General features: G+C 45.8%; 1 protein-coding gene across 1 annotated transcript in view; it reads right to left on the bottom strand.

Moving 5' to 3' along the window:
• Positions 1–3,918: 3,918 nt before the first annotated feature.
• The window catches only part of LOC117510402 (hyaluronan and proteoglycan link protein 1-like), a 50,135-nt gene continuing 41,192 nt past the window's right edge, over positions 3,919–12,861 (bottom strand). The window contains exon 4 of the mRNA XM_034170100.1: positions 3,919–4,241. Coding sequence (XP_034025991.1) covers positions 3,952–4,241 — 290 coding nt within the window. The 3' untranslated portion in view covers positions 3,919–3,951. The remainder of the gene's footprint in view (positions 4,242–12,861) is intronic.

Raw genomic sequence — 12,861 nt, 5'->3', positions numbered from 1 at the left:
TGCATCAGTGGACTTTTCACCATCAAACTGACATTTCCCTGGCATTTTGCCACGGTGTCGACTTAAAGTTGACCTAATTCCTACACTTCCCTCAATCAGCCTTTAAGATTAGGGTACTACTCCTGTAGTAGTTTTGGGGTGGCAGTCTGGGGCATCTCAGCTCTACCAAAAACGTATTCAAGGCTGATACGCCATTCAGAATGTGGCAGCACAAACCAAACTCCTTATTTAAAGATCTGCTTCAAACACACTTACGTTTACATGCAGCCAATAACCCTTTCATAACCCTTTCATAACCCTTTCATAACCGAAATATTAGCAATAACCTGGTTGCGCACGGCCATGTAAACACCCGCAAAAACCTGAATATGCTCATATTCCGGTTTTTAAAAACCGGAATATGACCCCTGGGTTACTCCTTTTCTAACTTGAATATCAGGTCATATAAAATGTGCATCGGAATATCCCCATAGAAAGGAACATTACCGCAACCCACCGGACATCACAGAAGCAGAGGTAAAAAAGCATGGGGAAATCCAGACGTGGCAGCACAACACCACAATTATGGAGCGAGGAGGAAACCGAGTACTTCATTAGTATCGTGAAAGACATGAATATAATGTCTTTTATTGACGGTAGAAAGTACCAAGATAGCGACATTTACAAGAAGGTGGCTGAAAAGTTACGCGAAGCAGGATTTGCATGAACGCCAGACCAAATCAAGCACTGGTGGAAGACGTGCGCCGCTGTTTAGATGGGGATATTCCAAATGATACCAATGACCATATATACAGGAGTAACTCCGCTTATGCATCTAAACGGGTTATTCCTAATGATCCAGAAACCGGAATATTGACCTTATCCCGAATATTAACGACATGTAAACGTAGCCACAATTTTACACTGACGTGGCCTCAGTAACAATGACAAGTGACCATTTGAAACAATGTTTGCTTTATTTCAAATTGTTTTGCTTAAAAGTACACTGCATTGAGATGCAAAACCATTTCCACCTTTTTTCATGCAGAACTGTGGACGTGCACAAGGGGTTTTTCAAACCAAACTAGAGGGCACTCAGACCAGATATCTCTTCCAGATCAAGGAAATCTTCTCTGTTTTTCTTTCTGAAAGGTATCACAACGTTAGAAACAGATTTCAGACATTTTGTGAAGGACAGCACTATGAAATTATCTTGATTGGCTTCAAAATGAAAGCAACCATTGTTCCTCGGCTTGGAAAAGCCTGGGCACAAATAAATGACTGGAGAGATATCCCTTCCAGGTTGTTAATACAACTCAAAAACAATAAATGCGATCACATCTTGTAAATCAACAAATTAACAGGGTCTATAATGAAACAAACTAATTCCACACAGGTCACTTTATGCTTGTTTCACACAAAATGTCACTAAAATCTCTGCACAAACATTTCAAGATATCTTGCTGAGCAACAAGCAAACAAAGGCTGATGGAAATGTATTATCCTTGTCAGAGGTAAATATCACATTACTTGCAATAAACAGCATATGTCAGTTCCCAGGAGGCATAAAACTAATAAATAACTCTATTAGATTTTACCTTAAAAAGTGACATCCTCTGTCATCGGTATATGTATTGTTTTGTTTATTTTCTTAAAGTTCATAAACAGTCAGTGCTACCGCTAAGTAGTAATTGAGTAGCAATTGATCCTCAGTAAACATTTCAAAAATGAATGAATAAGGGTTTTGAGAGAACAATCTGAAGAAACCCATAACTTCATAATCTCTTTGTGAGCAGCTGTGGTTGAAAGCTACGCATTGCAGTGGCATCTTTGTACCTTAGAAAGTCCTGTTTAGATTTGTAGATTTATACAGAAAAGAATCCCATGCACATTGTGTGAAAATGTTTGTGGAGATTGTAGAGTGGGTGCATGTCCATGTTCTACCCATTTCACCAGAAATAAAATGCAAAATATAAACTACACAACATAAAAAGAAAGATGCCTAACAAAGATATCTGCACATGAAGCTGTCTGTAAATGTTAGAATTTTTAAAAACATGAAAAAATATGAAACATTTCATAACACTCATCATTACAAAGTAGTTATTGTTAAACCCTTTGTTTATAAAGATAAAATGTGACAAAATGCCTTTCAGATGGTGACTGGGAGATGCTGGAACAGGGATCAATGCAGAATAGCTCACATTTAGGAAACTATCTTTCACCTGACACAAAGCAGCACACAGCACAAGTTTCATTGATAGCGTACAACTAAATGCAATTGTTGCTTTCATGCCCTCTACCTATGTTATAGGTGCTCTCACCTGTGCACCCATGGGCGTGATGGACTAAAATTAATGTGTGATCAGGAGCAGTGCCAGTGCGTTGCTATTATGTGGGATCAGAAACTGTTTGCACCCAGACCAACAAAAACCTGCTCTAAATATGAGCGTGTAGTTGTTCTGGTATTTATATGCTGCAGTTTTCAGGGATTATTAACATGACGCACGTGTACACACGCGTGCCAAGCATCCACCACCCGTAAATAGAGCCACAGCCTTAAATTAGCTTTTTATCGGCTGTATCACTTTGGTAATTAATACTTGTAGAAGAGATATTCACAGATCCATTTTTTTTTGTCTTCTAATACTGCACATAGAAATAAAAACAACCAATTGTATTGCTGATGTGACCACGCTACCACCAGTTTTAAACAGGAACTAATGACCTGAAGTCGGCCATCTTGTTTTAGTTCATTCTAAGCACGTGCCCGAAGTATATCCACCGCCATTATGTTTCATGCCTTTGACATCACCATCTGTAAGTTTTCATTTGTTTATGAGAGAAGAGTTATTTTTGCACCTTATTTGAAGAGGATGCTTGTTGTAAATGTGAAATTTGATTATGTTTAGAATTTGATGCTATTCTATTGATTGCAAAGAGTAGCTGTTTGTGGTTTGTGCTATCAAGCTAACTTTAGCCATACTGAGCAGTATGCTATAGACATTTTCTTTTCTGTTTTATAGTTTCACTCCATTTTGGAAATGTGCTGAATAAATAGGAGCAAAGGAAGCTATAGCCAGGCTCGATGTATATTTCAAGAGGAGTTAGCCTTACCACTAAATTGTGTGAGAAACACAAAAGGAGAGCAGGGAATTATAATTCTTTATTTCATTATTGCTTTGGGCATGCAGTGGACGTTTCACCTACAGGTACAACTGTCTCTTTCACTGTCATTAATTCCTTTACAAACAAATGTTTTAAAAAAAAAACATTTCTGAAGAATTTTCACCAGGAGTATCATTTGGATTGTGAGGGAACATCAGCTATGACACTTTGTCTTCATTGTGCATTTCTCTATGTGATTTAGGGCACAGGTAGGCACACTACCTGTGCCCTGATTCTCTATATTTCCGTGTTGAGGACCATAAGCAGCTGAAGAAGACCGAGGTGATGCCCACTTTTCACCTGGCTGCAGCGGCTGTACATGCTTACTTTTGGGATATGGGGATGCCTGTGTGGTAGCCACAAAGTACCCAAGGTGATCTATAGTGTGGTGGATGTGGAGATGAGTGGCACCACTGCCTGGTCCCAGACCTGACCTAACTTATTACAAACTATTTGTCCACGGTGAGTATGGCCATCAGATGCTTAATGCTTGTAATGTTTTAATATGATGAGGGATGTTAAAAAGTAAAGTTATCCTTTAACATTTTGGACTTTCATTAGGCAATCTCTGTAAAATGAATCAATGGATTGTCAAAAAACAAACACACTTTAATGATTTTAAAGTATTTTGTCAGTCATTTGTTTAAGATATACAACATTTTTTCTTAGGGCTAAAGAAGGCTATCACATTTTTTTAGTTCATGCTAGATAGGATCCAAAGCATAACTGCATTATTGTTGAATTTATCAGGTGTAGTTGTTGCTACTCTTTGTGCTTATGACTCCTTTCCTCCTCTTGCGTCCTTCACTGCTGGGCCTTGTAGCAGTAGACACCGTAGAGCTTTTGCTTCTTGTTGGGGAATCCAACAAAGCGCACAGCAGCTTCTGTCGGGCTGCAGTTTTTACGCGGCCTGGAGATAGGGTAACGGACGCTACCATCTGCCAACCAGCCTGCATCACACCGATCATAGCCCTCAAGCTTCCAGGCAGCGAAAATGTGCGCTACCTTGGCGATCTCTGCACCATCGTCTTTGCAGGCCTGTACAGCCTCATCATAATTCAGCCTTTGAGGCTGGACCAGCCAATAGAAATGACCTGACAGTAGTGAAAAGAAAAAGGTGATTAGAACAATGCAATGCAGTCTATACAATCCATATAGTATGTTGGCCAGTACTTGCCTCACAAAGTAAACTTATACAGTAAAACTAATTTAATTTAATTTAATTTAAGCCAATTACACCGCGTTTCATGAAGCAACCAAACCAACACCAATTTTCTTAAGACTGAATAGTGGCCAAGTTAGTTATTTCTCTTTCAGTCTTTATTGAACAATGTAACAGTAACTGGGTTTTCATTGTCCTCCAAATCACACAAAATTGAAGTAGTGAACTGAGAAGACTATGAATGGCAATGGAAATGCATTTTGAAATAAAACTGAAATATTGCAAGAAAGTTTTTAAGTTCACATGAAGACAATAAAACAAATCTATCAAAAATGGTAATGGAAGCACCTTTTCCCCCTTTTATACCTGCCATGATGTATAGAAAGCTTCACTTTCTAAAACAAAGCATTATGTGTGAATGGAGTAAGAGGTGGAGGGTTTCTTAAATTACATTTCTTATTGTTTGACATGCCATACAAATAGCTCAAAGTATTTGTGATAATAAACCTATCCACGCACACACAGCCATGATTAGTGGTTGCTCAAGGACTCCACTGCTACTTAAACTCTTGCTCACTGAGTCAGTAAGTGCATTTCCAGAAAATGTTGAACTCGCCATTTATTGCTATTTGTTGGTGGGTAATGTCACTGAGTAAACTCGAAGACAACACAATGGTGACCCAACAGAGCGAAGCAAACGTTGCAACATCAGATCATGAAACTACTGACCCTTCATTTGAAAGTAATGTTTCAGCATTCATCCAGATCAATGGAACCTGCCGAGCAGATGCCTGCAAAAAGTCGGGAATATGGTACTCATTATTTCCTGGAGCTTCTACCAGCTCAGCTGTGGATGCGCATCAAGCATGGCGGACACTTTGTCCTCAACTCTCTTAATTCTTTGAGAGAACCTGTAAGATTTTTAATCCAGGCATGTGTGGAGTTTGTTATCTGTACCGGCATGGCACTGTTTAACCCGGTTATAACTGGCACTATGAACATGCAGCTGGAACTCTCCATGATGCTGTTTTTGCAAGTTGCCTGATATATTTAATGATATGACGAAGTACTGTCTGGAAAATGAATAACTGTCCATATTCTGAATAACTGTCCACACTTAAGCAGTAATAGCTTTTACATGGGCAAGTGCATCATTAAATACAGTGAGGGGTGGGAGGGGGTGAAATGGAGGTTGGTGGGCATGGGGCAAGGGCACTTGACATATCTGGGCATGTGGCGCCAAAATGCACTTCCCCATGTAAAAGCTATTATTGCTTAAATGTGGACAGTTATTCATCGCAGAAAATCAGAATTTTCAAAAATATTTGTACAATAGTCACTTGTCATCTTGACTCTTTAAATTTTTAAATTGTTTGTCATTCTTTTATTTCTAGTTTTTGTTTTTTGATGTGTAACTGTCAGTTCTTTCCATAATTGTTTTTGCAGCACTTTTTAACTAAAGTTGTGACTAGAGTGAGGTGTAAGGAGTTGACAGAGTTAATTCAAAGCACAAGCCTAATAAATGAGTTATGTCTGTTTAAACTTTCCATATTCTGTCGTTGTATTTTTGGTTTAAGCATCAAAACCAAATCATTGTTTTACTTTGGATTTTTTAAAGGTAGAATTCAACAGGACATGTTTATTTCCATTTTAAAAACATTTTTTGCCCATAATACAACCAGAACTGCTTCATCGCGAATTACTGTCTGAAAAATGAACTGCTGTCTACTGTCTAACTTCACGCCGGTAGACAGTAAACTTTACCACAAAGTTTAATGTACAGCATGATAATAAGTGAATAATTTAAATTCCTGCTAAAAAGGTATAAATCGTAAAGCTCATTTTGTATTTTTATTTGTTGGCAGTAAGTGGCAAGCCAAGCCTGCAGTGCAGTGATGGATATATATGGATATGTAATATGGACATTGAGAATAGCAAAGGATGGAAAGTGAAGCTAAGGGTAAATTGAATGTGTATCAGACTGTGAAGGTATCTTACTTGTGTTTTGGTATGAATTCTGACTTTTAAGTCACACATTTTTATTTTTCTGTGTTCTGTAATAAAAGAATGATCATGTTTGCCATGAGAAGGAAGTGCTTGAGAAAATAGAACATGAGTGTTGTGTGGGCCGCTGAAGAGGAGGTACTGCTGGCCCACCACCACAAGATGGCGCCCTGCTTGAAGTGCGGGTTTCAAGCACGAGAGGGCGTCGGAGCGACCGGGAGTGACAGCTGTCACCCATCATCTGTACCAGCTGTCACTCATCCACTACTCATCACTACCACCATAAAGGCCGGACTGCAACTCCACCTCCCCGCCGAGAAATCAGCTACCATTCAGGTACCTTCTCTGCTGAATCTTAATCGAGCATTAGTCTGATCTCTTTTGCAGCCGTTTTCCTGGGATGGATTCCTTGTCTGCTGTGTTGGCATTTGGTGTGGACTGCGACGGCTTCGCCTCACACCCCAAACCAGATAAGTGGTTGTCTCAGGAGCTGCACGAGCGTGTGATTCGGAGGTGGAGGTTCTCCCTCCTAACTGAATACTGACTGTGGGATTACTGAGTGTGCGAACTCACACTCATCAGTACTGTTTCTGTTCTCTGCCAGCAGTACCGGGTCTGACTGCTGAAGACAGTGGCCACTTGGGGCGCAGGGCTTGGCGGCTCCGGTGTTCTTCAGATCCGTTGGTGGTGGAAGCTGTGTGGGATCCGGCTCTTCTCTCGCCAGACGTCTCCTATCTTCGAGCCTGCCCACACGTCACCTTGTGTATAATTGACATTCCACCATATTGTTATTGTCTGTACTTCGTTGTGCAATTCACAACATTAAATTGTTACTTTTTGGCTTATCCATTGTCCGTTCATTAATGCCCCCTGTTGTGGGTCCGTGTCACGACACTTTCACAACAGGATTTCTCGGCCAGCGTCATGGATCCCGAGGGGCGTCAACCATCGCTTGAACAGCCAATGGAAGAGCGAGGTGCACAGGCGCCAGCAGGAGGCGTGTTAGGTGAGCTACAGCACATCTTAACCGCTTTTACTGCTCGGTTGGACTTAGTTACCGAGTAGAGCATTATTCTCAATCGAAGGATGCAGGCTCTCACCACCCAGGTGGAAGCGCATGCTCAGGGCGCTGCTGCAGCACCTCCTCCTGCTGACCGTATGCCAGAGACAGACATTCCACTGGTCGTTCAACGAACCCCCCCACCTTCCCCTGAAGCATACATAAGCCCTCCGGAGCTGTACGGAGGCTGTGTGGAGACCAGCGGACTTCTTAATGCAGTGCTCGCTCGTCTTTTCACAGCGTCCCGTCATGTACGCGTCAGACGCTAGCCGGGTGGCTTACGTTATAAATTTGTTTCGAGGAGAGGCACGCGCCTGGGCTACGGCGCTCTGGGAGCAGAATTCACGGCTCCTAACACTTTACACTGAGTTTGTGAGGGAGTTCCGACAGGTGTTCGACCACCCTCATAGAGGCGAGACCGCTTCAAGCGTGCTGCTGTCGATACGACAGGGGTGTCGAAGCGCAGCAAAGTATGCAGTCGACTTCCACATCGCGGCAGCGCGAGCTGGCTGGAATGCTGTTGCGCTCCGCGCCGCCTTTCTAAACGGACTGTCTCTGAGCACCTGGTGGCGAAGGACGAGCCGCGGGATTTAGACGGGCTTATCGACCTGGTTATACGGTTAGACAACCGAGTAACAGAACACCGACGGGACCGGGACGAAGGGCGTGGTCAGGCACAAGCCGTCCCTCTTCCTCCCGGGTCCGAAAGGGAGCCGACTTCCCCACGCTCCACAGCCAGGGCTCTCCACGTGACGACAGCTCCCCCTGCTGACGTTGCTATGGAAACGAGCAGGGCCAAAAAGCGTTCAGATCAGAGACAGGAGGCTGATCCGTGGAGAGTGTTTTCTCTGCAGCTCAACCGAGCACACACAGACAGAATGCCCCAAACGGTCAAAACAGCAGCACTCGTCCTTAGAGACTGGGCTAAGGGTGGGTCACAACACCCACGCGGGGAGACCCCGACAATCTGCACGTATCCCAGTCACGATCCTGAGTGGGGATCTAACCCTTCATGCCCCAGCACTGGTGGACATGGGGACAGAGGGGAATCTGCTGGATAGCAGATGGGCAAAGGAGGTTGGGCTCCCTCTAGTGGCCTTACCGTCACCATTGTCGGTGCGGGCACTAGATGGCACCCTTCTTCCACTAATCACACACCAGACACAGCCAGTGACATTGGTGGTGTCTGGGAATCACAGGGAGGAGATTGTGTTTCTACCTCCCGAGTGATTTTGGGTTTTCCATGGGTGTTAAAACACAATCCCCGGATTGATTGGCCATCTGGGGTTGTGGTTCAGTGGAGCGAAACCTGCCACCGGGAGTGTTTAGGATCCTCGGTTCCACCCGGTGTGACAGCTAAGGAGGAGGTTTTAGTCCCCCCCAATCTGGCGGCGGTGCCAGCCGAGTACCATGACCTTGCTGACGTCTTCAGCAAGGATCTGGCACTCATGCTGCCCCCACACCGTCTGTACGATTGTGCCATTGATTTGATACCGGGCGCTGAGTACCCGTCCAGCAGGCTGTACAACCTCTCACGTCCGGAACGCGAATTAATGGAGACCTACATCCGGGACTCGTTAGCTGCCGGGTTGATTCGGAACTCCACCTCCCCGATGGGTGCTGGTTTCTTTTTTGTGGGCAAGAAGGACGGCGGACTCCGTCCATGCATTGATTACAGAGGGCTGAACGAGATCACGGTTCGCAACCGATACCCGTTACCTCTGTTGGATTCAGTGTTCACGCCCCTGCATGGAGCCCAAATTTTCACGAAATTGTATCTTAGGAATGCTTATCACCTGGTTTGGATCCGGGAGGGAGACGAGTGGAAGATGGCATTTAACACCCCGTTAGGTCACTTTCGGCCTCACCAATGCACCCGCGACGTTCCAAGTGTTGGTTAATGACGTCTTGCGGGACTTCCTGCATCGGTTTGTCTTCGTATATCAAGACGATATACTCATCTTTTCTCCGGATCCTGAGACCCATGTCAAGCATGTACGTCAGTTCCTACAGCGGTTGTTGGAGAACCGGCTGTTTGTGAAGGGCGAGAAGTGCAAGTTCCACCGCACTTCTTTGTCCTTCCTGGGGTTCATAATCTCCTCCAACTCCGTCGCCCCTGATCCGGCCAAGGTTGCGGCGGTGAGAGATAGGCCCCAACCAACAAACCGTAGGAAACTACAACAGTTCCTTGGTTTTGCACATTTCTACCGGAGGTTCATCAAGGGCTACAGTCAGGTAGTTAGCCCCCTGACAGCCCTGACCTCCACAAAAGTCCCCTTCACCTGGTCGGATCGGTGCGAAGCCGCATTTAGGGAGTTGAAACGCCAGTTCTCGACTGCACCGGTTCTGGTGCAGCCCGATCCCAATCGCCAGTTCGTAGTTGAAGTGGACGCCTCTGACTCAGGGATAGGAGCCGTGCTATCCCAGAGCGGGGAGTCCGACAAGGTTCTCCATCCATGTGCCTACTTTTCCCGCAGGTTGACCCCAGCTGAACGGAAGTATGACGTCGGCAATAGGGAACTTCTTGCAGTGAAGGAGGCTCTTGAGGAGTGGAGACACCTGTTGGAGGGAGCATCGGTACCATTTACGGTTTTCACGGACCATCGGAACCTGGAGTACATTCAGACCGCCAGGCGTCTGAACCCCAGGCAAGCCCGCTGGTCGCTGTTCTTCGGGCATTTTGACTTCCGGATCACCTACCGCCCCGGGACAAAAAACCAACGATCTGACACCCTGTCCCGGGTGCATGAAGAGGAGGTCAGGAACGAGCTGTCAGACCCCCCTGAAACCATCATCCCCGAGTCCACTGTCGTGGCCACCCTTACCTTCAACGTGGAGAAGACCATCCGGGAGGCCCTGACACGGAGCCCGGACCCGGGGACAGGTCCGAAGGACAAATTGTACGTCCCACCAGAGGCCAGGGCTGCGGTCCTTGACTTCTGTCACGGTTCCAAGCTCTCCTGTCATCCACGGGTGCGAAGGACCATGGCAGTGGTCTGGCAGCACTTCTGGTGGGCGTCTATGGAAGCCGACGTCCGGGAGTATGTCCAGGCCTGCACCACCTGTGCCAGGGGCAAAGCCGACCACCACAAGGCCCAAGGCCTCCTCCAGCTTCTGCCGTGCCTCATCGCCCCTGGTCTCACATTGGCCTGGACTTTGTCACGGGCCTCCCGCCGTCCCAGGGCATGACTTCCATCCTCATGATAGTGGACCGGTTCTCCAAGGCGGCCCACTTCGTGGCCCTCCCGAAGCTCCCGACGGCCCAGGAGACTGCAGACCTCCTGGTCCACCATGTCGTGCGTCTGCATGGGATTCCATCGGACATTGTCTCGGATCGTGGTCCTCAGTTCTCCTCCCAGGTCTGGAGGAGTTTCTGCAGGGAACTGGGGGTCACCGTCAGTCTCTCGTCTGGGTACCACCCCCAGACGAACGGGCAGGCAGAGCGGACGAACCAGGAAGTGGAGCAGGCCCTCTGCTGTGTGACCTCCACGCACCCAATGGCCTGGAGTGACCATCTGGCCTGGATCGAGTACGCTCATAATAGCCAAGTTTCATCTGCCACCGGCCTCTCCCCGTTTGAGGTGTGTTTGGGGTACCAGCCCCCATTGTTTCTGCTAGTGGAGGGAGAGGTCGGGGTGCCCTCGGTCCAGGCCCATCTGAGGAAGTGCCGTCGGGTGTGGCGTACCGCCCGCTCTGCCCTGCTCAGAGCCCAGACGACGGCTAAGGCCCATGCAGACCGCCGGCATTCCCCGGCCCCTGCATACCAGCCTGGGCAGGAGGTCTGGCTATCCACAAAGGACATCCCCCTGCAGGTGGAATCCCAGAAGCTAAAGGACAGGTACATTGGACCATTTCCCATACTCAAAGTCCTCAGTCCGGCCGCAGTGAAGCTGAAGCTGCCAGCTTCACTGCGGATACACCCCGTTTTCATGTGTCGAGACTCAAGCCCTGCCATACCTCACCACTGTGTGCCCCGGGACCAGCGCCGCCTCCTGCCCAGATCATCGACGGGGAGCCCGCGTGGACAGTACGCCGGCTCCTGGACGTCCGTCGAAAGGGCCGGGGGTTCCAGTATCTGGTGGACTGGGAGGGGTATGGACCTGAAGAACGCTCCTGGGTGAAAAGGAGCTTCATCCTGGACCCGGCCCTCCTGGTCGACTTCTACACCCGTCACCCGGACAAGCCTGGTCGGGCGCCAGGAGGCGCCCATTGAGGGGGGGTCCTGTTGTGTGGGCCGCTGAAGAGGAGGTACTGCTGGCCCACCACCACAAGATAGCGCCCTGCTTGAAGTACGGGCTTCAAGCACGAGAGGTGGTGGAAGCTGTGTGGGATCCGGCTCTTCTCTCGCCAGACGTCTTCTATCTTCGAGCCTGCCCACATGTCACCTTGTGTATAATTGACATTCCACCATATTGTTATTGTCTGTACTTCGTTGTGCGATTCACAACATTAAATTGTTACTTTTTGGCTTATCCATTGTCCGTTCATTAACGCCCCCTGTTGTGCGTCCGTGTCACGACACTTTCACAACAATGAGAGAGTTATTGATCGATTTGGTAGATTAAGAGTGAGAAGGCACAGATTAACTTATTATAAGTAGTTGTCAGTAGTTCTGCACATTTCCAATGCATGAATGGTTTCAGAAGTTTTATCTAAGGTTATTGTGAGATGAAGAGTTGAAACGAGATAAAAAGCTGTTATCTAAGAATGCTAGATTTTGATCACACTGTTGTATTTTTTTTTTGTTTATTTTGTTTTATTTATATGACTTTTAAGGACTTCATTAGATCTTGTCTGTCCTTTCTATGCTTTGCTGTTAATTCAATAAATAATTCATATTCATATATTTCTTATCCTGAACCCATTTATGTGCAGTATACCATCTGTGTTCTCCATCCAGCCTTATAGTGGAGTGCTGCTGTAGCTGTCCTAAACCAGGTGCTCCTGCACACAGCACTAAACCTCACTGATCATAACAATTGCAACTTACAACATGGATGTGCATGCTGCCAGAAAAACCGAGACATCAGTCAGTTTGTAGAATAAATAAATGAATAGCCAAAAATAAACACAATTTAAGTAATGCCTAAAACTGTCTAAATGTAATTGAAAAGTGATACCAGGGTGAGTGTTAGGTACTAAGTACTATGACATAATAATCAGTTAAGATGAAATAAAAAATAACTATAGGCTCATAAGACTAATATAAAAACAAGGATAATATACTTTACTCTAAATATTTCAGACCAGCTCCTAAATTGCAATTATTATTACATTAGTAGATTAAATTATTTGTTATATAAACTGCACCAGAATGCAGGAAGTTTATGTATGGGCCGTTATCCATTGCTAATATGCGTTGCGTTGCTTTGTTTTTTTTTTTTTTATCATTTTGACAATGAATGCAGATTTTACAAGCAATGTTTTCACTCTGAAATCATGGGAAATTGTATTTCTGGACATCTAGATTTTAAAAATTTTAAAACTG

The sequence above is a fragment of the Thalassophryne amazonica genome, chromosome 5 (genome assembly GCF_902500255.1).
Source record: "Thalassophryne amazonica chromosome 5, fThaAma1.1, whole genome shotgun sequence".
NCBI lineage: Eukaryota > Metazoa > Chordata > Actinopteri > Batrachoidiformes > Batrachoididae > Thalassophryne > Thalassophryne amazonica.
Note: the sequence above shows the minus strand (reverse complement) of the source record. Positions and strands in the feature narration are given on the sequence as shown.